The 27,371-nt window shown below is 29.1% G+C and overlaps 3 protein-coding genes across 4 annotated transcripts in view; 1 reads left to right on the plus strand and 2 right to left on the minus strand.

Moving 5' to 3' along the window:
* Positions 1–234: 234 nt before the first annotated feature.
* Positions 235–2,739, minus strand: tctn (tectonic). The gene is made up of 5 exons (XM_035093303.1): positions 2,305–2,739; positions 1,988–2,221; positions 1,745–1,913; positions 1,456–1,655; positions 235–1,334 (listed from the first exon to the last, which is right to left on the minus strand). Exons 1-5 carry the CDS (start codon positions 2,704–2,706, stop codon positions 258–260), a joined length of 2,082 nt encoding a protein of 693 aa, XP_034949194.1. The 5' UTR covers positions 2,707–2,739; the 3' UTR covers positions 235–257.
* B9d2 (B9 domain-containing protein 2) lies at positions 2,697–3,538 on the minus strand. The gene is made up of 2 exons (XM_035093304.1): positions 3,298–3,538; positions 2,697–3,165 (listed from the first exon to the last, which is right to left on the minus strand). Exons 1-2 carry the CDS (start codon positions 3,383–3,385, stop codon positions 2,726–2,728), a joined length of 528 nt encoding a protein of 175 aa, XP_034949195.1. The 5' UTR covers positions 3,386–3,538; the 3' UTR covers positions 2,697–2,725.
* A 459-nt stretch (positions 3,539–3,997) lies between these two features.
* LOC118072679 (lachesin-like) overlaps positions 3,998–27,371 on the plus strand; it is a 55,887-nt gene continuing 32,513 nt past the window's right edge. The window contains exon 1 of one of the 2 annotated variants that reach the window (XM_035092728.1): positions 3,998–4,110. The gene's annotated coding sequence lies outside the window, so the exon portion shown is untranslated. Of the gene's footprint in view, positions 4,111–24,103; positions 24,333–27,371 lie in introns of those variants that run through there. The other variant, XM_035092727.1, reaches the window with a different exon arrangement.

Consider the following 27,371-nt stretch of genomic DNA (forward strand, 5'->3'; position numbering starts at 1 on the left):
CCTCAAGAAATTTAATTCTTCTCTTGATAATTGTCATCACTAATTACGTTGATAATTTTATTAACTAATTAAATTTTCTAAATTTAGCTATTGTTTTTATTATTAATACAAAATAATTGATTATATTGAATTGTCAATAATAAATCAATCTTATTATTCATAAAAATTTTATCTTTATAATTACAAATTTCAATAGGTAAGAAATAACTAGACTAAACGAATAAATGGTTATTATAATTCTATCTTTTAATCGATATTTATAAAAATAGCAATGTGATAAAAATTGTAGCAAAAAGATACAAATTCAGTTCTATGCGTATACTAAAACCACTCATGAATGGATAAAAAAAATCATAAGGCAGACTAACATCTAGATTAGGTCCACCAGCATAATAAGTATTTGGTGAAGACACATCATGGAATTTAACATAAGTGACTAGCTCAAGTTCTAAGGTTTTTGTACAATTAGGAGTAGAGCACTCAGACCATGTAATGTTTTTTTCATCTGAGAGTGTCATTCCTACACCAATAATTTTATAATGTTCGATATCATCTGGTTTTGGTAATAGATAATAAATAATATCTATATATAATGTAGTTATTAAACCAGAACAGCGAATTTCATTCTTTATTTTTTGTCCGAGGACATTTTTAGGAATTTTTTTCAAAAGAATTTGATTCCAACTTGATTTATTATTATTCGAAATATTACTAGCTTTTGATACGTACCACTTATATTGTTCTTTAGCTGTAATATTTATCATAGATTCATCAAAAAATATTTTAAGGACTTTTTTATGAAGTTCAGAGCATGAATTTGTTGAAAAATTCGAAGCTTGTAATGAAACTAAACATTTTGTCTTCAAATGTTCGCCAAAACCTACAGTATATCGATCATTTTCATTACATTGATAATTTGGTGATGCTAAAGGCACTGTTAGAAAATAATTCGATTTGTTGATGCTAATAAATTCATTTACAACCTTATTACTAACAAATTTTGTTAATGAACCAATAATAATTGGTTTGTTAATAAGATAACCAGGATTACCACTTCGATGAATAATATTATTATCATTAAAACCTGCCCACTCGTGTTTAACTTGAAAATGTTGATGAAAATTGGTTGAAACATTTTCTAATTGAAAGTTAATACGAATTTTTTGGATACCCATTGTTCCATTATGAGTGATAATGTATAGTACTCGTTTTACGATATTTTTACAGGTACCATTTATACAAGTTGAATTTAATGGAGTTAAAATATTACACATATCCCAGGATTGTAAGCAATATTGACTTTCGATTGGAATACAAACATTTTTTGGACAGCTCTGTAAATCAAGATACATTCATTTCAGGTCTTGTTCAATGTGTTTACAAATTTCATTTGTGCAATGAGTATAGCTGACCAATGATATATAGACTAATCGAATAAAAATATAAAAAATTTACCTCATTTGTCCAAAGTGCTTTTTTTGTCAAATTTAAAAATAATGGAGATGACACAACTGTGAAATTATTGTAGGCATCAATAAATAACTCTGGATTATCGTTTTCTAATTTAGTTTGCAAGCATGTGTTTTTTATGTCCTTCAAATATTGTACAGTGTTTTTCAAAGAACAATGATTTGTGAATCCACTGATTGGAAGTTCTATAATAAATTAATAAAAAATATTAAGTATGAAACTTTGTTAATAAATCCAAATTTTGTTAATAAGTAAATTTCGTCGATTTCATTACCGAAAGGTTTAATAATTCCTGAATTGACTTTCCATATGACATCTCCGTTTTGATATGGATGATTAGTGTTTAGAGTTTCAGGAATAATTAAATCCATTTGATCCCAAGTATATTTCGTTTCTAACTCTTTGGTTAATATTTCGTCAAATTTTTTTCTATTTGTTATTTTCTATAAATAATAAAAATATTAAAATAATCTTAACAAAAGCAAATAAAGAGCTAAATATTAGAAATACTTCTTACAATTGTACTGCTTTTAGTATAAACAGGTGGAAGGTTATCGTACGAAATACAAAAAAGATTATTGGCCACTCGTTCCAGAATAAATTTTGTATTATTTTTTTGAATAAAGTTTGTATTGTAACAATAACGCTTGTCATATAATCCATCTCGAACGTTAGAACATTCAGAAAATACTGAAAGATGAAATTCTGTACAATCGTTGTCACAACAACAGTTAATATCACACCGAGAGAACTAAAAACAGAAAAATTTTTTAAAAATCAGTTTAGAAATTAAGAATAACTTTGCAATTTGTTTCTAATTGTAGACGAAAATACCTGTAAATCACATGGACATATTTCGGATTGGCTCTTCTTGATGACCTTCTTTTGTCTAATAATATTGGCAGTAATTGATTTATTAACAAGTTGAATCATTGTATTTGGCATTGGTGTTGTTGTAACTGGTGGTGGTTTAGTAACAGTAATATTTTTTCCTGGCGTACTGGTCGTAATTAACTCCCATTCACCATCGTTCAATGGATCATTTGTAGTTTCAATATTTGAAATATCAGTGAAATTACTGAATTCGTAATCAAAATCTTCACATGAAGTTTCATTTGCACATGTAATCGTAACATATTTATCTAAATTCGTACACGACTTTGGTTCGAATAATTGTATAAACATAAAAATAATAAAGAAATACATTGTTGATTTCTTTAATTCATCAAACTCCATTAGTTCATACTTTCATTTACTACATCAAACATCCAAATTTATCGAAATTTTTACACATGATATGTAGTTGAATATTTACTATGCCTTCTGTTTCCGTGAGTAGTTCAAAGCGATCAGTGCTATTGGCTAATAAGCTTGGTGATTTTAATTGTAAAGTAATTCCTAAAAATTTATCTCTCAGTCTATCTTGCCAATTACCTATTGGTTTCCACGTATGGCATTTGATTTCATGATATCCAGGTATTAATGGTACACAACTTGTACCGTATGCAATAAATAATATTCTCCCGTAATTATCTCTAGAATATACTTGAATTAAAATTTTTGGAGAACCTTGGATTGTTTGGGTTGAATAATGCAAGTCTACTGGATGATTCCAAGTTAATTTTTTTTTGTATAAGTCACGACATTCTTGAGTTTGACCTTCATTATTGCCATTGATAAGCTTCCAACCGTTCCCTAAAAAAGTGTTTTTTTTATCAATTAAAAAATATACAAATAAATATAATAATTTTTTTACTAATGTTACAATAAAATAATCATATATAAAACAATTATTATATGACTCTAATATTTTCTTTGTAGATTTACCTGAATGAAAACTCCATTTACAAAATAATGATGATTGTTTAAAGCTTTCAGCCGATTCTATTTGGCCAAAAACATGAAGTTCCGCCATAGTAATAGATCATGATTTATAATAATTATTTTTTTACAACCTTATTAAATAAATTTTAAAGTTTTTCACTTAATGACAATGTTACTACTGTTTTCGTTGTTTTTCTTTTTATTTGTTGTGTTTGTTTGGATCATCGTTGTCAACACAACACAATGGTTACTTTGCTGACTGGTGAAGTTTGCAATACATCTTTAGAGGGCGCTTGTGGACTCGCTTGTTCGCGCTTCATTTCTTTTCCACCAATCGCGGCGCAGCTTTCAGAAAGCACAGTTCTGCTCGAGAGTTCAACTAATTCACATCGTCGAGTGACGCTCTCAATATTTTACGAAAAATTTTGAATTATTAACGATTATTAAATGCTAATGTAATTAAAATATGTTAATTTATGATAGTAAAATAGTACTCAAAGTGATAAAGAGTAAATTCAGTGATTTATTTCTATTAATATGATGTTTTTTATACTAATGTGTTCGCTCCTAACTGTTGCGTGAGCTCTTTTTTTCGAAAACTTTTAAATAAATTCAATCTTCATATTTGAGGTAAATTTATGGTTCCTATTTTTAAATAAACTAATTTAACTTTATTGAAGTGATTTTCATAAAAGTAAAAAGTTTTAAATTGAAACAAATGTGATTTGTGAGTGGCAGCGGCTAGAAGAGGGGAGGGGGAGATTTAAGTGAGTGAATGTCGGTAATGTAGAATTTTCAGGCAGTCTGTTACTAATGGTAAGTAAATTTTTATTTTATCTACTGATGTTGTATTTATCGATAAATAGCACACTGTTTATACCGATCACTGTGATTTTTAATTTGAATTTAAAATGTTTTTAGTTTTATTTTAATTTTTTTTGATTTTCTATTAAGTAGTAATTATTTTCAAGTAATTAAAACTCATTTCATAATTAATTGAAGAAAAAAAGTCTTATTTGTGCGATTTGTCATAATAATAAATGTAACTATAAATGATTTTAGTAAAAATGATTATCATTAAAAATAAAATTGTTATAATTACAATAACAATAATCTAAAAAGGACAATTATATGAAAAAATTAGTTGTTGAATACATGGTCTCGTGGCTACCAGAGATAGGTTTACATCCAGCTACGGAGTTATAAACTGTCCTGTCGTCATATATCTCCATAATCCCGCAGCTGTAGTTATTGCTTACCATATTAACTGTTTTACTGCGATAATGTGAACAATCCGAGACTATACGTTTCTCCATGTAGTTTATAACAATAACAATATTTTTATTTAAAATAGAAGCAATTAACGATATATACTAATTTTTTATATAATAGAAAATAATCCTTCTTCAATTTTCATCAATTGAGAATAAAAATATTTCTTTAGTAAAATACATAAATTACTACTGGATTATTTAATAAATAAATATTCTTATGTCAATATAATAAACGATTGAAAGCATTTAAGTGAAGTAAAAACCGTAGAAAGAGCTAAAGTTGTAGAAGCGTTGAAAAAAAGACGACAACGTTATCGTGAGTTGGCACGCTCTACCATTTCTTTTCTTTGCTATCATTTTTGTACCTTTATTAAACTTTCCACTGTCGCGATGCTTAGTATTTCTGGCCAAAAGTACTACACCAGACTTGAGTAAGCTTTAAGTGAGATTCTGAGCTTTAAAAGAAGTGTGAGAGCAAAAAGAATCAGTTAAAAATGCTCTGGGAGTTGATACATGTGTAGATCTCAAGGTTAAGGGTGAAAAAGTAAATGTATTTCAATTTTCTGTAGAAAAAAGATAGAAAATATTGAAGGGGAAACGAATTTCACATAGCTAAAGTGGAAAGAACTCAAAAGATAGATGAAAGGGATGGAAAGAAGTTTGTTGACTATAAAACTTTTATAGGTTTTGTATTTTTCATATATCAATAATGAATCGATTTTTATTTTTCTTCATTCAGTTTAAGTTTTTATTTAATTTATTATCTTCTTCCGGGAAACAAGATAATTATTTTCAACAATTTTTATTTAATTATTTTTTTTATATAAATATATTGTGATGCTTTCAAATTTTAAATGAACTAGTATTGCTAGGTTTCAATTCTCTGTTGTATTTATATTTTAATTGACAATTCATTCACTGGTTTTTTCATTAAATGACCCTGTCAATAACAGTCTTGGCTATTGGATTTTTTTAGTAGATGAGTAAATAAATGTGAAACAATTTTTATAAAGATCTATACATATATGTATATATTTTTATAAAACGTACTTTGTATTATAAACTAAGGGAATACAATGACTTTGAAAAAAAAATAAAAGAATTTCAAATAATAGCAAAAAATCGTTTAGTGTAAAAAACATTTTTTTTAATTTTTTTCTTCTAAAAATATCTAGTGGGTAGTTGAAAAAATTTTTTTATCGTTAAGATAAATTTTATTTTCTACAAAAAAAATTTTATTCAAGTATTCCAGAATATTTGATGTATCTTGAGAAAGTTCTACTCAATGTTAGTAATAATTTATAAGGTGCCAAACTATCAGACAGTGATCAAAGTACTTTAGTTGATTTATTCATTGATTACTCATGTCATTAAGTTCAACGAGATTGCTATCAATGAAATTATAATTTGACAATCTATTTAAATTAGTTCTCTTAAATAATACTAAATATTCAAAACCACAAAAATAATTTGATCATTGACTATTATTAAAATAAATTCTGTTAAAATTACTATTTCAGCTTTAATATTGCTAATAAAAATTAAAAGACACAATTAAGATTATCGATATGAGAATTAAATTATTAAAAAAACAACAAATTCAATCCAATTACCGAGACTCTTCAGTAGTTTATTCATTAACAAAAATATTGACATGAAAATACTAACAAAAAAAAAAATTTCGTTGCCAAGTGTGATAAAAACAAAAAAAAAAATATTTGTTACAAAAGATATCATTTCAATAGCGGAAGTAAAACAATAATTGAATTGTTTGAATAGCTGTCAGAATTCCTATTTGGTTTTTAACTTACTACACTGTTTATTACCGCTTCTATATGCCATATGCAAAGCATATCGTGTTAAGGATGGATGCAATTCTATCTTGTACCAATTAGTACATGCATTTTCATCATACACTATATGAACACATGAGATACGTTGATGGGTTGTGGAGCATACTCTCTTTCACATGCTCTACCATACTGCAGTATACTACCACTGCTAGCCTCATCCTCTTAATTCTAAAGTGAAATGACTGAATCAGAAATAAACCGATGTCGTTAGCAAGTTCTATTTGTTAAAGATTGAAATAATATACTGTTTGAAATTGTAAATCGTTTCAAAAGTATGAAATAGTTTAAATATTAATATTTATTTAGGATAGTTTTGTAGATTTTATTCTTTTCTAATTGTAATTTACTATGAGAAATATTGAATATTCTATAAATATATATATATATATCGTTTCTTATATATATACATATATATAGAATGACAAAATATACGATCGAATGAATGTCAAACAAAATTAGTTTCATACAAGCCCGAGAGACGTTTGCAAATAAAAATGAGATGTACGTGCACTAGTAAAACTAAATCCAAGTCACGTTTCCTTTCTCTACGTTCTGTCTATCTGGTTAATCGAATATAATCAACAATGAGTACTCACGACTGTCTCATACATTTCTTTCTTATTCCCTCTTTATTCTTTGCATTTTCATTCATTATTTGTATATGAGAAATAAGCTATGATTTCATTCAAATGCTTTGCTTCATTATTTTTTTGTTTACGATGAATAAATTAGTTGTTTTACGTAAATTTAGTTAAATAGATTATTCATTAGTATATTTTTAAATTTATTTCTATTTTAATAATACATAAATAAGAGGATTGGAGATATTTTTTTATATTAGATTTGTATCTCAGAGGTATTTCTCTTCATTTTAATCAATAAAAATTGAAGTAAAAAAATTGTCTTTAGAGATATACAATTGTTTTCGTCATTTTTCTGATATTGTAATCTTGGAAACTCTAAAAAAATAATCATAACTGACTTCATGCGGAATGAATATTAATTCTAAAATTCTTTCTCTTGTCTCTGAGAATTAATTACTTCATTTTTTCGTATGATGTCTACATAATAGTAATTTCAATATTTTCTTCATTTCTGTAGCATAATGTTAAAAATGTTTTTAATAAGAATGACACACGGAACAAAATTTTCTGTAACAACAACAGATTTTTGGTTTATGATTATTACATATTTTTTTTCTGTAATCTTAACAGAAAAATTTGTAGGTGTTAAATTTAACAACATTCATAACGATTCCGATCACAAATTTTTTACAATATGTTCATAATAATTAGATGGATTTTTGAGTCATGTCCATTGTACTCATTTTCATATCAACTGGAAGATGAGAATTACTAGTATAAACGAGATTTGAAATTTCTTTTATGAAGTTACATGATTTTACGAAAAAATTATAAAAATCAGCTGACAGAATGTGTCATTTTTACAATCCCTTTGTTTTGTTTGAAAATGAAAAGCCTTCATTAAAAATCACAAACATGAGACATTATTCTTTTTAAAACTGGTGTCGATACTGTACAAAAAGAGTTATGAATGTCAATTTCATCTAGTTGACTTGATATAAAACATTAAAAATTATCGGGTGTATAAAACATTAAATATTTAAATGTTTATTGTTATAAACTTTCATTCGATTTGCAAACCAAAAATCTGTTGCCGTAACAGATAATTTTTTTCTGTGTAATAACAAGAGTGAAATGTTAAATTTATGAAAGAAATTATTTATTTACCTTCATATTATAAAATTTAATATTAAAAATTTTGAAAGAAAATAGAGGAAAACTATTTATCCAAGTATTTTCATTTCAAAGTCCAGACCATTTATTGTAACGATTTGGTGAAATTTTAAGTAATGATTCGGATCATCGAAATTTCGGGTTGAAATGAAGACAAGCATGACCTGAGACGATTTGAAACTCAGTGTGATTCTCCGGGCTCTCATGAAAACGGTAATAGCCGCAGAAACTACACTTAACCGTAACTTCCGGTACTCTAGAAGCATATCCGTAACATTCCTCATGTATTCTAGACAGCCAGCATTCGTGTTCTCTTTTATTCTTATACATCTAGAGACTCATGAATCCTCGCCTACTCGACATAGTGGCCAGTCCTTTAAACCGATAAGTCTTTGAAGATTCTACTTCGTGATTTTTACGCAGGCTACACGCGATCGTCAATCTTCTTCCAGCTGTAAAAGTCTCTCATCCGCGTGTCAAACTTAAATTGCTCTAAAAATCATGGACTACAATAAATATAAATCAATTTATTGTTTAAAAAAAACATGTAAAGAGATTAGTGACAAATATATTGTTGAACTTTTTTATCAATTAAATATTCAATAATAACCAGAAACATTATTTTTATATCTGTTATTAAATATTTTTATTCATTTAAACGATGAAAAATAAATATTTAGATACAAACTTGATAGAAACACAAAAACAATTACTCATAATTGACTGTCATTAAAAACTTTTCAAGTAATGAACTTTATTTTGAAATTAAATGTTAATTAGTTAATCACTGTTAGAAAATTTTAATTATCAAAATTTCAAAGCAAAGTCAAAAAGATCAGAAACTTTGCTGAGGTCAATAACCAGGTCATCAGCCATTTTATCAATTTAAACATAACATTCAATAATTTATTATATTTTACTTTTTAATATAATTTGATATTTTTGAAAATATTCTTCAAAGTAAGTAGACAAAAATGATAGAATATGATGCAAAAAAAATTTCTTGCATTCTCCAACGATACTCAAGTCATCAAAAATACGCCATTAAATCTTAATCTTTTTCACTTTCTCTCAGATATTATCCCATTTAGTTTTTCCGCGGTTTTTCTACCTCCTTGAAGCCCGTCGTCTCGCGGATACGCTGATACTTCTTATTCCTCTTGCTCTTTATCATTCTTTTTCTCACTCTTGTGCTTTATCTCGTCGTCTCTCTCTCTTCTTCGCTGGTTTTCCAGGACTCGCAGATATAATACGATTCGAAATTAAACTTCCATGGCATGCTTGGCATCCGAATAATGCGAGCAGCTGCCTAAAACAGTAAAGATATTACGTATTATTACGGCGTGCCAACGGGCAAGAGTTAGAAGGAGTAGAGAGAGAGAGAGAAAGAGAGAGCTTGGTTGGAAGACTTGGCTGATGGTGCTATGCTGAGCGAGCCTTAGCAACTTGACTGTTGCATACGTTTACTATTCTCTGTGACCATGCTTTTCTTTCTCTTCGTTTATTTACTGTACCTTTATCGTTTGTTCGTTATACAGTCTATTCATGCACGATCGCATTCAGCTGTAGTATTCTTACCAGTTGACTTAAGTCAATTGCAGGAAATACTTGCAGGTAATACCAACGTCTTTTTATCAATGCAATGTATCATGTCGTCATATGCTCAAATTTGTCTTATCTCTCTTATAAACATAATGACGAGAAAAAATGAAGGGTTGGCGAGAGAAGGGAAGGATAGATGGTAAACGAGATGCCAACGGGGGTGTAAATGAAGAAGACACTTGAGTAATGTCTTGACGCGAGCATTTCTACGATGTATAATGAGAATAAACAGAATCACTAATCTATGTCGAAAGTTTTGTTAAAACAACAGTGTTATTTTTAATTAAACAATAACGATTTATAATAAAATTTTTTTTTTCAATTTTTTATTTATTACATTCATTAACAATTTACTGGTTAAATAAGTCAACAGAAAAAAAATTTAAAAAACTTTGCAACTATTTATAATAAAATAAATTGTTTTTTTTGTTCAAAAAAATTTTTTTATCGATGGAACAATGAAATATGGCGATATATAGGCCCGAGCTACTCATTACATAAATAATTACTGAATAGTCTTGGTGTCCAATTACTCTATTGGTACTTTAAGAATATTTATTAAATAAATAATTGTTAAATAGCAGCTCTGGTTTTATTTTTTTTCTGGGCCTGAATTAACTTATAAGTGGCATGTCAGACGAGAAATCTCAAAAATTAAGTGAGCCATATTTAGGATCCCAGAATGAGGCTGAATTTAGATAGATATCGGTGTAAGTTTTATAAAATAGTCGAGGAAGAAAAATAACAATTACAAATAAAGATTAAAAAATATTACACTTAAATATGGAAAATAATGCACACAACATTGAAAGATTCTTTTAATTAAATTTCAAATTTATTTGAATGAATTAAAGAGGTTTATTTAACATTAAATTACCAGTATTAAGATGTAGTGTAATAATAACATTTTTTGCATGTATTAATCTGCTTTAAAGCAGATGTATTATTCTATACCACAGAAGTATATCATACCTGTGCTATTGCAGTCAACTATACCGCGTACTAAGTGATCTCTGGCGATTTATCCTTCATTCTCTTTCTCATTCTCTCTTGCATTTTCTTGCTTGCTCTTTCATTTGCACATTGGATGAAAAAGCAACGACGATGAGAATAATTTGTACGTGTTGAATCGAAAGTAACCCAGAAGGTGCTCAACGACTATAAAAAGTATGAGAAAAAATGTGAATGTAAATTTAATTTTATTTTCATTAAAAAAAAATTTTTGTTGCATTAAAAAATTAAAACTTCTTGTAGGTATGTAAATTAAATAAAAATAATGAGTTGAAATGAGAATAAAAAAAAAGAGAATTTATGCAAAGTTTGAGGAATAAAAGAGTACAAGTGAATAAGACAGAAAAGAGAGGGAGTGTTAATTGGTTTTCTCTGATTTCAAGGCGCGACGGTTAAATTGGAATAGAGAACTAGAGAAAGAGGGAAATAGGGAGAAAGATAAGAATCTGGTTCTGGAGGCGATCAGCTTGGAATTTGGAAGATATGGAATGGATTGACTCAGTGGAAATGGAAGCCGCACAGCCCCCGAGGGGGCTAACAAAAGACGAGAGAAGTCTCAGCAGGATGTTTGCCACGCTTTACTGGAAAACGCCCGTGCCAAGAACGTAATTTACAACTACAGGAAATCCAACAAGTGATTTCATTGCCAAAACTATTCCTTCTTACTCGATTCGTTACTATTCGTCTCAGATGTTCATCAGTTATGTTATTTTGGGATAAACAGTACAAAAATTATCGATCAATTAGCTTCGAATTCTACAACAATCTTACCTTCGAATAAAAGATACTAGAAGATACCAATATTTATCATGAAAATATTTTTTCTATTTTAATCTTATCCATTAAATTTTGTTACAATCAAGCATTATTGTATGAGTGTGAGATTTTTATGCAAGGATTACATTTATGCTTTTAGAGAAACACTTCATTGATTTAAAACCATTCGTTAGAGGATCATTTTTTTTTTTATTAATTTAAAGGATTTATCTAAAAATATCACTTTTTTTTTTTGAATAATTTTACATTAAAATATACAGAATTTTAAAAATATAATCTTACAAAAAAAAACACCCCAAAATTATTCTTAAGATTTTTTTCACTGTCTTTCTTGACACGCAAAAAAAATTGCGGATAAAAACTTAATCTTGATATGCGATAGAATGTAATGCAAAAGTTATGCTGTCGTGTCAGACAAACGTGACAAAAATATTAAGATTATTTTAATCAAACTCATTACACGGAAATTCTTCAAAAGTTAAATTTACTTAAATTTTTAATTAATCTATTTGAGATGGTTTTTTAACTTAAAAATAACATCAACAGATTTATAAACTACAAAGTCACTTAAGAATTTGCTTAAAAATTTCATCTAAACATTCTCATCCTTAAATCGATCAAGTTTCAATGGGATTTTAAAGAAATTTTTTCTGCATCTTAAAAATCGCAGTAGCTTATTTTCTTTTTATCTAAATGATAAAAAGAGCAACATAAAAAAATTTTAATCTTTCAAAAACATGAATATGAATTCAGTAAAATATACCTTCATCAGTTTACGGTTGGAATTCAATATAAACTTAAAATGATGAGAAGATGTAGTAAAAATGATTCAAAAGGTCACAATCGACAAATGGATGGATTTCTTATGGAATGAGTAAATGTTTGCTTGGCATATCCGGCTTCGAGTAAACTGCTGTTCTACTGTTGGGGTGGAGAAAGAACAGGTTTATAGCTTGAGGGCTGCCTCAATCGAGAAAGGCAGAAAGATAAAGAAAGAAAAAGTACTATAAGTATATAGTAGAAAGAATAAAAGAGAGAGTAATAAGCCTGCCGTCAGAGACAACCGTTACTCCTGAGGCTATCCATTACTTAACGTGAACGAACAAAGCTAATATGAATACATGGCACAGGCTATACACCAACCTAGGCGTTTACCAAATTAAAACTTAATGTAGTATAAGCGATTCCATTGCAAAATTAATTCATGAGCTAAGTTGCAGTTGTTTGTTCAACACCATTCTAACTTACATACTTTATTCATGCTTTCTTCACCTTTATATAAATATATGTGTCTTTTATTTGGTTTCAAATTTCAATTTTTACATCTTGATCAGGTCTAGGTATACTACTTAGACCTAATTATTATTCATGACTCATTATTTATCTTCAATCATTGCTACCATTTTAAGTGATAGAGTATACTTAATGACTAAAGTAAGAAATATTTTCTACCATAAATTGACTTATATTTAGGGCCTATTTTTTGGCTTTTTGAAGTCATTTATGTTGTAAGTAATTGACAAAAAATTAATTATTAAATGTTAGTAGTTAATTCTCTGACGTAATAACACGTCAAAGTTTAACTCTTTAGCTTCCTAGAATGTCATAACTCAATTTTTCAGCGTCATAAAATGTCGTAGCCTATTTCTTTAGTGTTGTAAAATGTCATAACTTAATTTTTTAAGGCTCTAAAATATGATCAAGCGATTTGGTAGCATATAAGCTAAAGTTGGTTAATGGATGTTATTCAAAAATATAAACTCAGTTATTGGCAAAAAAATGATTTATAAACCATTTTTTTAAAGAGGTTTTATTTTTTTTTTTAAACTGTGTACTTTTGAAAATCTAATTTGACTTTACTCGTTGTAAGTGAGTTTGAAAATGAGTTTTAGGAAGAAAAAAAAAACGGTTTAATGAAAATACTGGTACTCTAATATAGTTGTTGTAATTTGATCATTATTTTACTTGGTTGCTCATGCAAATAGAATAATAGGTGTTTATATAAAACCACTGATGAAATGACCGTGTGCAAAGAGCTCTTAGTTGCTACATTCAGTCTATCGTCGTTTAACAATTCGCGGCGCGTCGCGTTAACAGTGTTACGGCAACAAGCTGGAGTTGTAGAAACTTATAACGAGAAAATAATGAACCCGGTTCACGCGGGTCTGCTTGGAATGCAAGTCGATGCTTGCTTACCACTCCCTTTTCTCTTTCTCATCGCCATCTTACATTTTCTCTTTTTCACCCTCACCCTGTTTTTTTTTATATTTTCTTTTTCAACAACGATTCTTACCCTTCTCGTGCAGATTCTTGCTCTCGTACTTGCTTTTATATTCCTTATTTGAAGAACCCCTGTCTATACAAATCTAAGGAGACTTGTTTCACCACCTTTTCTAACCACGGTCACCTCTTGACAGTCCTGTAAGGTTTGCGTTAGCCTCTTTCATTTTTTTTTTCTCCTTTTGAATTATTATTCTCTCTACTCATCTTTATTTTATTTTTAACAAATTTGGGCGATAGAGCCGTCGTTTGCAGATTTATCTCCTGAATCTTATTTATTCTCGAGTGTTGAGAAGACACTAGTTGATGTCTGACTATCTGTTGGGTAATATCACTGGGAATATTGTGAATTGATAGATTGTGTGTTTTGTTAAATTTAATATCATTCTAATCATGAATTTATTTGAAAAAATATAAAGGAATCATTAGAATAGATATCGGTGGTAGCTTATTATATCTAAAGTAAAGTAAATATTCAAAAGGATTGATTGTAAAAATAATTATCATTACCAGGAAGTATGGACGTTACAGGAATAGATATTTTTTTTTTGACGATCTTTGCGGTGTATAAAAGGAATACTCTTGAAAGAAAAGCTCAATGTCCATTTATTTTGTGTGCTCTTACATGGCTTTTTCTTTCTTGCATTCCTCATTTCTTTGGATCTGTATCCTCATAGAAGAATATTTGAATTTCGTAAATTCCACTTTACCGACTTGGTAAAATAAATAATAAAAAACAGTGTAAGCAAAAGAGAGATAGGTTCGTATTTGTATTGGTCTCGAGAATCGAGCTTGGAATTTCTAGGAAAATCTGGCTTCAGACAAGCGAAGACGGAGGAGACTGATGCTTCGGGTCCGGATACTCCCGATTCGGATCCATGTAACGCTGTTACGTGACGGGCTACGTGATAGTGGAGAGAACAAGTCAGACATGGAGTGAGGATGACTGTCAGTGTCTGTATCCTTTCGAATGGATTACAAGAATTCGATGAGATCACTTGAACCGTCTACATAGACACCTCATCATTCCACCACGTTCTCTCATTCCCATTACTTCCTAATATAATCCCATCTAAATTTTCAAATCGCTAATCCAAATTTCAACTCGTTGTATTAACTTTTGAAAATAACGTTTCGAAAAATGCTTCCGTTCGACCATGAAACAATCTAGTTAAAAAGAAACTGCTCCCAGGAAGTACGTTTTATTAGAGCTCGATGAAAAAAAAAATCTTTTTCATTTTTAAACTTAATTAAAACACATAATTGAGTATTTTATACTTTATTAAATTGTAAAATCATTTGCAAGGAATGTAAAATATTTATTTTTAATATCTCGTGCATGATACTCTCTTAAATTGAATCAGTGAAAATCAGTGAATATTTACTTATTGTTTAAGGAATAAAATTGTATAAATATTCAAAGTCAATGTCATTCATGAACTTATTCTCGTTCAATTAATTTTATTTTATACTTGAAAAATATTAGTTTGCAGAAATGTTCATTTAGAATAATGCTTTTGTTATCTACAAATAAAACAGTGATAATTATGCAGAATTAATGAACATGGGACTATTGTTTCAAACAGTTATTCTAATATAACTAAAGAATAAGTTAATATTCACTGATTCTACAGTTATTTTCATTATTTCTATTTTTTTATTTCAAGAGAGTACATTATTTATTGAAGTCACATCAATATTTAATCAAAAAGAAAAAGCCACTATGTATTATTTGAACAGAAGCAAAAGTTACTGTAAAGTTTTCTGAGCGAGAATAGTTTCATAAAAAACTATTGAAACAGTGACCTTATTCAATTGAAAAGTTATAAATAAACTTTATTTTATTGTTAATTTAACAATTAATTGGCTGGTATTAAGTCATTATACTTGAGTATATAATATATATAACAATGATATTTATTTTTAACTAATCAGAAAAAGTCATTAATTTTTAGAAATCATAAAAACTCATAACTACAGCCTCAAGCGTGCGATTGAAGTTTAATTGAAATTAAAATTTAATGCTTCCAGTAGTATTCTGTGATTGAATAAGTTAAAGCCAAAAAATCGAACTTCTAATCGTAAATTTTATTAATTAATTCCGCTTGAACTCTAGAAAGTGATTTATTTAATGTTCAAAACTGAATCTTAATTTTTTTCTTTATATTTAAAATAAGTGAAACAATTTGTGTGATATAAATAAATTATCTCAAAGAAAAGCAATTTTTACGAAAGCTATTATAATATTTTTTTCACAAAAAACAATATTTTTAGGACTAATTGAACGTATAATACAAAAAGTTGTGACTATATTACTCAAGCCTTCACGCGTAATTTTTACTACTAGTACGCTTAATAATAAAATTAAATCGGATAGTTAATAGCGTGGCGCTGCTGGTGCGAGATTATTTCCATTATTGGCCCCTATACAGTCCGAGCAAATCGTAAACCTATCGTCGCACATCTGTTACCCATACTCCATCGATAGCATCAAGTACTTGCAATTCAAAGCACTTTCTTCATGCATTTTTTCTTTTTAAATTATTAACAAACAAATCTCAGTTAGCTTTAGTATGTTTTATTAAAATTCTAAAGAATATTGTTTCATTTTTAGAATATCAATTTTAGCTTATTCTACTAGATTTACTGTTACTGTTTATTTCTCCAATAAATTATCGTAGCAACCACATTAACAATTATTTTTCTAACAATATACATTCATAAAAAAATAATAAAGCTATTATTTTAATAATAAACTTGATATAATTGATATTATATTTGTTATTAGGATATGTATTTTGTATTAGCATCTTTTCATTTATTATTCAAGTAATTATACGTAATTATTGATTAATTTTATTGTTTTATTGAGATTGAAAAAAAATGTTTTAGTTGAGTATTTAAATAAACAATTCACCGCATTAATAATGAAGTGTTAAATATTTAAAATTCAAAATTCAATATTATATTTAAATCATAGAAATAATTTCTTTTTATTTGAAGGTTACAAATCAGTGAAGACATTTTTCTAAAAAGTGTCGTCATAAAATAAAACTATGCTACCCTTTCCAATATAGAGCATCTCTCAGGGGCATCTTTTTATCTTCACATCCGGAATACAAGTAGATGTAGTCAATTCTTTAGGATATAACGGAAACTTTTCAAATATACCAGATTATTCAATCACACATATCTAATCCTTATATACATTAGATATATTTATACGTACCCAAATTTATACATATGTACTATAAAGCTCGAATGGAATTTGAGGCTCGATTCCGAATATTAAATTGAAATGTGAAAATTTTTAACAGATGGATTCGTTTAGATTCAGTTGCCCCTGGCACCTTTAACACTCCTGATGGTAGACCAAACTTGAGCAATTCTAGTAACTCAACGATGTCGTTCCTTTGAAGCAAATGCTACTGTCGGAAGACAGTAACAACCAGACCCTAGAGAGGTACCAAACGTGATTGGTTTCAGCCTCTAGGGATAGTTGACCTACCGAACAGCCATCGTCTTCGTGTCAAACGCCAACACTATTTTCAAATCATTCCCCTAGGAATTTTACTGCTTTATTTCGTGCTATATACACTACTTGACATCATAATTTCTTCTATGCTCAAGGCTAATATTACCCTAAAAAATTAACGTCTAAAATTACTGGTGACTAAAATTATCTCTAGAAGTCATTTGATAGCACATTAAAAAAATTAATGATTTTTTTTTTCATCGAAATTTAAAACCAATAGAAGTTTTTGAAATTTTTGCTCCAAAACTGAGGGTGTTTCAAAAAAAACTTCATTATCAAATGAATGTAAAGAAAAAGCATAAAATATTAAAGTAAACTCATTATTTACGTAAAAGAGAAGTAAATAAATTTATATCGACACGAAATTTAATTATTTTGGTATCAGCTGAGCTATTAGAAAAACAGCAATAAACTGGATACTGTTGAGATAGTTTGAAATTAGTGGAGCAGCATCAGCGGAAGTCTAATAATATATTGGATTGGATGAAATGCTCTTTTCCAAGAGTATAAGACATTGAAAGTTAAGGATGGCTTGAAAGTAGGATGGTGGGGTAGGTCGGTACTACCATTAACACTAGATTTTTCACAGTATATAAGGATATAGGACGATTTGGAATCCAAATAACTCTACTGCTTTGATTACTCAACCCATTTGCTACGTCGGTAAATCGGCTAGACCTGTCTTACTGTTATTTAAGTGTACAAACTCCAAGTTCGAACGACGGATGAATCGCAAGGTACCCAAGGCAGCTATAAGAACTCTTTGGAGCGTGTAATTTCTATCATTCACCGAACATTTCCTTCGGCAAACTTTCACGCTTGGGGTGTATCAAGCATCGTACAGTTTTCCATCCTTCTTGCACATTTTTTTAGTACCATTATCCTATATTTTATGTCCTTCTTAATGATTTACACCTTTAACACTATTTGTTTGTTATTATATTTAGGTTTTTACTGGATTTAGTTGTAGACAAATTATTTGACTTTTAAGTAAATAAATGATAGAAATAGCTATTTGGTAAAGACGCTCACACAGTGCAACACACGAGCCACAACCATTATCGGGTAAACGTGCAGGTTGTTGGAAGCAGACTGTACGCTTTTCGCGTCTCAAAACGAAAGAAAAGAGCGTTTCTTTACTCACAGACTTTCCCTATAGTTGAACGCACAGCGTGTGCGGCATCCTTCACTTGCCAGCCGATATTGGTTCACTCAAACACTCGCCAACTAGTCCTACACGTGATACACATACGTGTGAGCTTTGTAAAAGGAATGGCCAGCGGTCCACAATCTACCCCAAAGCACGGATGAAATCAGACACAAAGATAAAAAATGTTACAGCACCAGCTGAACTAATTCAACACGTTTCTTCTCATTTTACTTATTTTTCTAGTATCTTTATTAAACCTTTTATATATATAGTATTTTTGCCACCTTCTTTTCTATTTTGTCACACACGTGTGGATACTCTTGTTAAGTACTGATTATTTTTGTTTTCAATATAAAATAAAATAAATTAGGTCATCACTGGGACAGATTAGAAAATTACTTTTGCAATGGCGTACAAAAAATAAGCAGATGAACTATTGATTAACAATTCTTATATCATGGATTTCTAAAAATTTATGATTGATCAATTCTAGGGTAGATCCAAGGTAGGTTAGAATCAGTTGAGACAATTCTATTTTGATGTGTAAAAAATTGTAATTTCATACACTCCTATACATTTCGTTTTGGTGGTCACAAATAATGCGAAAAACAACTCAAAAATAAAAATAAAAAGTAGTGTAAAGAATAAATTAAGTTTTTGGTTTTAATGGTTCATGGTAGACCCAAGCTTTCTAGAAGAAATGTATTACAGTCCCACCATTGAGGCTGGCATGAAGTAATCATCCAGTACCGGTTGTGTACTTATTTATGACTAAATGATAACTTCATTTACTAGGAAGTCTGGCATACTCTACTAGGGGTAGCTTTACGGTAGATTTAGAGTACACAGAAAAACATGTAACTTCAACGAGACACTGTTGTATTGTCAGAACAGAACAGTGTCTTGTGTCTGCTACAGGACTATAGACTTATGGTAGTAACAGGACTTGTTCTGGAAATGATTATATACTCAAGAATGATTTTTATCAACAATAGTTATAATTTTTTCAGGAATTTATTTATTTTTAATTCATTCAATACAACAATAATATAGAACAAAATTTTATTATAAAATTGCTTATATTTTTCTCTTACTTTCCCTGTTTACTTCGCCAGTATTTTTTTTATTGTTGTTTAACCATTGTTTGTTTGTTTTTTTTTAATGAAGAATAGTGTTAACATTCAAATATGAAAGTTGCAAAACTGAAGCTTAAGAAATGCAAAACAGGAACAAAAAAAGCAGTTTAAAAAAATTTTTTTAAAAAAGTAAACCAAAGTTTAAGAAAAATTTAAAGAAAGTTAGAGAACAGAAAGCAGAAATGCACAAAATAAGCTAGAAAGAGATAGAATACAGACTAAATAGAATAGAAGCTAAGGACCATTGTCTAACTACATTTACCTTAATGGCAAATGTATTAATAATTGTTACAATGTCAATTAGAAATCAATGAAGGGAAATTAAGAAAAAATATTTAACACGAATAATTGTTCTGTTAAATAATTTTAAAATATCAATTCAAAGTTTATAGATGGAATAGACTTGATGCTTGACCGCAAACACGTTTAAAACAATATACAGAGAACGTAATTTCCTTGAGAAATATGACAAATGTTATCGGTATAAATGATAATTTAATATATGAAATATTCAAACGATTGGATTGAAAAGTTTGAATATTTAAACGGTAATCGTCGCGTTGAAATTGAGACAGATAAAGCGGAATAAATGATCGCACGCTCGATCGAGTATAGAGGAGCAAAAAGGACATACATAGCGTATGTGACCGAATATATTTTTGATGCATACGCGCCAGTCGACCATCGTGTTTATGTTAATGTAATTTTGTGCCACGACGCAGGAGCGGACTGAAATAACGACTATCCAAGAGATAAATCGTTTTTGCATACACATGTGATATGCGTGTTTGTAACAGGATGGGTAAGGGTATAGTATGGGCCTCGAAATGGCCGCCAGAAACTACCAACAATTTTGGCGGAAGCACTTGTACCACAATTGAATCGTTCTATATCCAAGTTGGAAAACCATACGCGTATAAACGTTCTCACACTTTCTTTCCTTTTCACTTGGCTCTGTAATATATATCTATATATTCAATATACAGTCACGTGTGTATCAACGTGTGGGTGTACGCTTTTTTCATGATTTTATCTCTATTTCAACATGCATGTATATTCCTTCGTTTCCCATATTATTCTGGGGTTATTTTCACTGGCACATACAACAGCCTGGAGGGAACAAGTTTTCCGATCAAAAAAGATTCCTCTCCGATATGTAAATATTTCAAAAATTGTGAAAACCTCGTTATTACAAAGATTATATTAAATAAAAAGTATTTAATCCACGAATCTATAGGTTACGCGTGTAATACTGTGTGATTTTAAACTTTTGGATGGTTATTAAATTTTTTTTATCAATCGTCGTGAGTCGGTAAAGAAGAATTGATTAGAAAAATCAATAAAAATTATTGAATTATCATTTATTAAATTAAATATTAAAATATTGTAGATAATAATTTTTATAAATTTAAAAGTAAAATTAGTAGAATCTTAGTTTGATTTTTTTTAAGGATATTAAAGTTACTTTATAGAATAAAATATCATGTAATTAAAAAAGGAGGTTGGTAATTTTACGATTTATTATTCTCCGTGTTAAATCACTTCATAAAATACAGTGTTTTAAGTGGGTGTTATTACCGTTATCTCCTGCAGTTTAATTGAAAACTCGTATCATCGCACAACTTGGAATGATTTTTTTTTACTACCTACTAATTTTCATTAACACTCTTTGCATTTTAAACTCTGAATCAATTGAATCAAAATCGTTTAACAGAATTTTTTTTTTCCATTCATGAATATTTTTAGAAATCATTGCTTTATGATTGTTGGTTATAAACGACATGAAATGATGAAGAATAAAAGTTTATTTACCAGTTGAATAAATTTGATGTGATTGATAACCATATCCTATCATTGGAGTATTATAAAAATTGTAAAATAAACAATAATGTTTGAAACAATATTCAAGTGTGTACAGTTTTTGCGATAGCTCATTAATTGAAGACAAATACTATTTCTAGTGAACGTTTATGTTTTAAATGAGCATTACTTATGAATTTTCGATGAAAATAACAATGCTATTTCCAAGTCTCTTAGTGGATGGAAACGAAAATGCAGTTGTGTATGAAACTGATGCTTTTTCACGTATTTCAATTAAGGAAGATCATTTACAAAGCGTACGAAATTGCTAGTGTCCCTCTCATGGGAGTAAAAGTTTCATACAGATGATGTTCATTCATCCCATCAAATCATCCTGGGATTAGCACTCATTTATTTTCTAACTTTATAATACTCTAATTCGAAAAAATAAATTAAATAAATTATAAACAAAATAGTTTTATTTTTTATTTACTCAAAGCACATTAAATATTTGATGAATTCGTTCATATTTTTTTTTTATAATTTACAAAAATAAAAATTATTTTTCATCAACATCAAAGAGCCCTTCCAATAGATTTATAAAAAAAAAAATATTTAATTTAATAATAATTAAAAAATATTTTATGTCATGAGTTGAAAAAAATTAATTTTTTATATGATTGGAATTGATTAAAAAAAATAGTTCTAATCAATATTTTATTCTAATTTAATAATTTATTTATTATCATAAACGGAGCAAGTGTAAAAACCATTCAAATGGCCTTTTAACCTTTCAATTTACACTAGAAAGTCCCTTTAAAGTGATGCGGAAAGCTTACCATTCCTTTTACAGTCCTTTGATGCCATTCTTACTAGGCCAATCGAAGCCACAGTCGGTTTAATTAAAAAATTTGTTTTGATTTCCAATACTTTAATTAAATTTTAAAACATCCAATAAAAATACTAAGTCATCAAGTCATTATTATTATAAGTAAAACTTTTGTTAAATAAATAAACAATTTTCACCGTATATATAATGTAGAGTGTGACTATATTTTTTTTCGATAAAGTAATAGTGTCAATATAAATTATCTTATCTATTACTTTCACCAAGTTGACAAGTTCGACCTGTAAATGGCCGAAAGCATATAGATATAGTGTATAACAGTATAATAAAATGAAGAGAAGACAAGGAGACTTGGATCGTCGATAATATTTGAGTTGTCAAACGCCATCGAGCGTAAAGAGGATCGCACTGGGTATAGAAAAGAGCGAAGGTTCTGGGCTAAGTAAGTGGTTAAGAGGTTGCCGTGGCACGGGTAATGGAATAAAAACACTCGACCTCGATGTCGCGATAGAGAACAACTTGTAAGCATCCTTCGTGATCCCTCTTTCAGGCCTTTTCAGTCAGTGTTTTATCATTTTATTTCATATTTTTTTTTTTTTAATTCGTTGTAACAATTAAAGTCAACAGAAGTGTGTCAAACTGCTGTGTTGCTTCATATTTTATCGAAATTTACACATTTTATCTTTTCGAGTAATTTTCATTTATTTTAAAAGGCAAAATAAATAATTTTTACATATGAATAATGCAATGTGATTTAATGTTGTAACCTAATACATAAATTAAATGTGAACTCAGTGAGAGTTAACTTTTCAACATGCTGTAAATTATTTCTTTTGAATGACGTTGATGTTCAAGTCATAGAATAATGTATTTGGTAGATAACATTTTAAATTTTGATGCAATATTATATTCAATTTGTAAATAAGTAAACACTTGGTAGTTGTATAGATTTTATATCCAATATTTTATGTTTATTTTATCATGTTTAACGTTACATTTATAACTAACTGCTGATTGATATTTATGTACCAATCATCACGATAATAAACTTCGAAATGTTCTGAAAATATAAAAGAATGCACGACAGAGTCAATTTAATTATAATGACTAAGATTAATCTTTTTTTTAAATTCTTGATTAATTTATGATTTAAAAATTGGATCTTCATTTTTTATGTATAATTTTGCATTTAATTAGTTTCTTTTCATTTTATTTTAAGTTAAAAAATCAATTTTATAAAGTAAGTTAATTAAAATTAAATCAAGACGAGTAAATCAGTTCTAAGTAGTAGAGCCGAATAAGCAGGAATCTCAAAACTCACGTCTGCACATTGAGAGATATTTCATTCCATATAAGACAAATTCTAAAATTAGTTGCATAGCATAATGTAGATCAAATCGCCTCTATTATTAACAATCATTATTATAAGTAATTTTAATTAAAAAGAAAAATGGTTTCAAGTGTCAGATTTGTTGCGGAAAAATTTTTCTTGTAGGAAAAGTACGAAGGACGAATGGCTTCAAGGAAAAATGTAGGCTGTGTAAAACGATGTGACTTGTCGATTCACGTCTAGAGTCTTGGGAGTCAAAGCCAGGTCTCACTAGCAGGATAGTTTGGCATATAGTTGGCCCGTAGCTCCTGAGACTCGCAGTGGATCACCAGGGATGGGGTTTCTCTTTGGAGGCGGAGCATCGTCGCGCGTCGTACCCTCTCAGGGTAGTTTCCTCGTCCTGCCCCTACACTTGATAGTGGGGAGTCACGGATAACGCAGTTTCCGACGAAACATTGGCGAGATCTCATGCGAGAAACGACGCTCCTGCTGTGCTTTATACCATTCCCACGTGGCTCGCTCAGATTTTGATTGTTTAGTGAAATTTCTTTTACCAAATTATTTCCATTATTTTTTATAGTGTCGCTCCAGTGTGACTAATAAAGTTGTCGAAAATTTTATTGAGCTACACAACATCACAAAGAATCGTGGACTGGATTATTGTGAATAATTAATTTTATTTCAAGGTAAATTCATTTTTGAATCCATAACAAAAACAAAAAAAAATTAGGACTCAGTTTATTCAACTCTCAGTTCTATTCGCTTACATCGTGTCTTCCAGATTAAATACTAGAAATGAACGAAAAGAACGAGTCAGCATTTTGATTCACGTTCTAATGAAGGACTCAGTGTTTGACGCTGATTGCTAGGTCTAACGTTAATTAGAGTTTTGTGGACTTTTTTTTTTCTATTTTTATCTCTCTTTTTTTTCTACTGTTTTATATCTAATCTTTTGTTCCGTTGTCACGAACGTTCATCTGCTATTTTATTGGCAGAGAATTGTTTGGAACTTCCAGCAGAAAACACTAAACGTATTCGACCACCAAAAGTGAGTCACGACGCCGAGTCTGACCACAATCGGTATTTACTACTACACCTCACTACTTGATTTTTATTATCCACCTTCAGAAATAAACTTTTTTGGCGGTAAAAATTATCATTTTATAATTGAATGAATTCCTTATAATTTTTTATAACATTTACTTTGTATAAATATCGAATTCGTCGAAAAATTTCCTTTGAATTTTATTGAATTTTTTCGAGGATTGTAAATGCGATTTTTTTTTTATTGTTTCAAGCGTTATTATTCATAAAACAAAATCTAGAGTGTACAAATTTTTCAAAGGATACAAAAAAAAGTACATGAAATAGCAACGACATTTTCAGAGAAAATGCGAATCGTTTCAATTCGGCCTCTGTTTGTCTCTTTCTTTGCTTACTTACTATCTCTTTTTCACTATTCTAGTTATACGAGCCATGGTTATTCCTCTTTTGCTCGTGTCTCTCAGTTTCTCGCGGTTACGTACCTAGCGGTGTATCCCGGAATTCAATACACCAAGAAATTCTCGGAATTCAGAATAGCATAAACCAAAACAATAGAATGTACAGATGGAAATAAAAGAAAATTATTTTGACGTAATATTTAGCAAAGGATGCATAAACTAATTTATTATGTATTGAAAATTTTTAAATGTAAATCTGTGTAAATAGCTGGTATTAAATCAATTAAAATATGTCATTTAATGATAAATTCATGTAAAAATGAGAAAATTGAAGGAAATATTTATGCAGATGTAGAAATAATAGAAATGAATGGGAAGTCAAAATTAGTTTAGTTTATGAATTATCTACAATTAAATTTTTTTTACAAATGATTCAACTAAGCGAAGATAATTAAACAAAAACCATGCTTCATATCTTTAAGATAATAAAAAACGTTTTTTCAACGCAGGAGCTAAGTGAAACGCTCGATAAAATTTGCTAATTTATTAAAATAAGTTCAAAAACGCTTATTACACTTTTTCCAATCAATTTTTCAATTTATTAATATATTAAAAATAATTAATATTTCGATTAATTTTCTAATTTATCCTTTCCCTTCACGTTCCACTTAATCCTTTCTTCCTCTAATATTGTTTCTCATTGATTTTTTATCTAATCATTATTTTATTTAATTGCATCATTCTGTAGAAATATAAATGATAAAACATGTTCAATTGAATTAATTACAAATTGAAAAAAAAGTCTTTATGATACTTGAAAAAAAAAATAAATAAGTAAATGTAAAAAAAAGGAAATGATATCCATCGTAAAATTAATAGTGAATGAATGGGGGGAAAAAAAAAGGAAAAGAGACAAGAAGAAAAAGTGAGGGACAAGTAGAATGGCAATTTGTGATATTTTACAGAGCAGTGTTCAAATGAAAGCGGAATCGTTTAGCACGCGATCTTGTCGTAATTCTATAGCCACGGCATGCCAGTTGAACATGTACGATAACGCTGTCTTCTTCGCTCACTCACTAGTAAGGTGCTTTTACAATTCGTGCCGGTCTGGTAAAATTACGCGTACCACATATACACCCCTTAAATATACACGCTAATGTTTCCAGTATTACACATAAAGATAGATAGATTAGAGTTTATACTTGTAATGTATAAACACCAGTATTGCAAGCATGATCGTAAACTAGTAAGCACGCAAGCAAAAATAATTGATCGGCGAATCGCTAACATATGTGGTACTTACACCGTTTAAATTCACGCCACGATAAATTGATTACAACTACATGACTTCACGTCACTTCCTGTTAGATAAATGAGAAAAAAATTGCCAGAAGATAAAGAAATAAAGGCTGAACTTTATGAGTAGTAATTATTCTTGTTCCGTTTTTTTAAATTAATTATTTTAGAATTTTTGTTCGTTTAAATTAACGAAAAATAATCTATGAATTAATTTCGCAAGTTCATTTTCATTTAAAAAATCAGTCAAATCAATTATTAAAAAATTCATTATCCCTTCCATTAGAGTTGACATTTTTTCTACGAAAAATTCCGACTGATAATTAATTAATTCAAACAAACAGTTAATCAAAATAAATAAATGAGTAAAATTAATTAATCTATTTATTTGATTAAAATTGATTCCAGTCTTAAGATAAAATGTATTCACTGAAATAGTCGATTTTAATTATCATGTATATTTAAAATCACCTTCCCAAGAATAAAATTTTTCCGTGTAAAAATTGATTATATCCAGAGGATTATAAATAAAAGAAGATGAATATTTAAATAAAATGAAATAATTCGAGAAATGGAAAGATTAATTATGTAGAAAATAATGTGAAAATCAATTGGAGGTTTTGGTATAGATTTAAAGAACTTTTCATAAATTATTTATCACAATATTGTATATTGTATATAACTTGGAGAGTGGCTTGAATTCTGACTATAGGTTTGTCGGGTTATATTTATGTATTAAACAGGCATTATTTATACGTCCGATGAATATGCATTGTTTGGTGGCAGTAGCAAAGTGTCGAGTGCAGACCCGTCGCTATCACTGGCTCATCAATCACACACAGCTCTCCGAACTCTTCTCACCCCGTGTCTTCTCTGGCGTTTGGTCGCCGGCCGTGCAAATCCACTCTCAACCTGCAGTCCGCCCATGTCATCCCTCAGGCTCTAACGGGTCGTCCGCAATTGACACTAATTTACGTAATTTTTTTG

Source organism: Chelonus insularis, unplaced genomic scaffold, assembly GCF_013357705.1.
Source record: "Chelonus insularis isolate UGA/USDA-ARS -01 unplaced genomic scaffold, ASM1335770v1 contig_94_pilon, whole genome shotgun sequence".
In the NCBI taxonomy this organism is placed as follows: domain Eukaryota; kingdom Metazoa; phylum Arthropoda; class Insecta; order Hymenoptera; family Braconidae; genus Chelonus; species Chelonus insularis.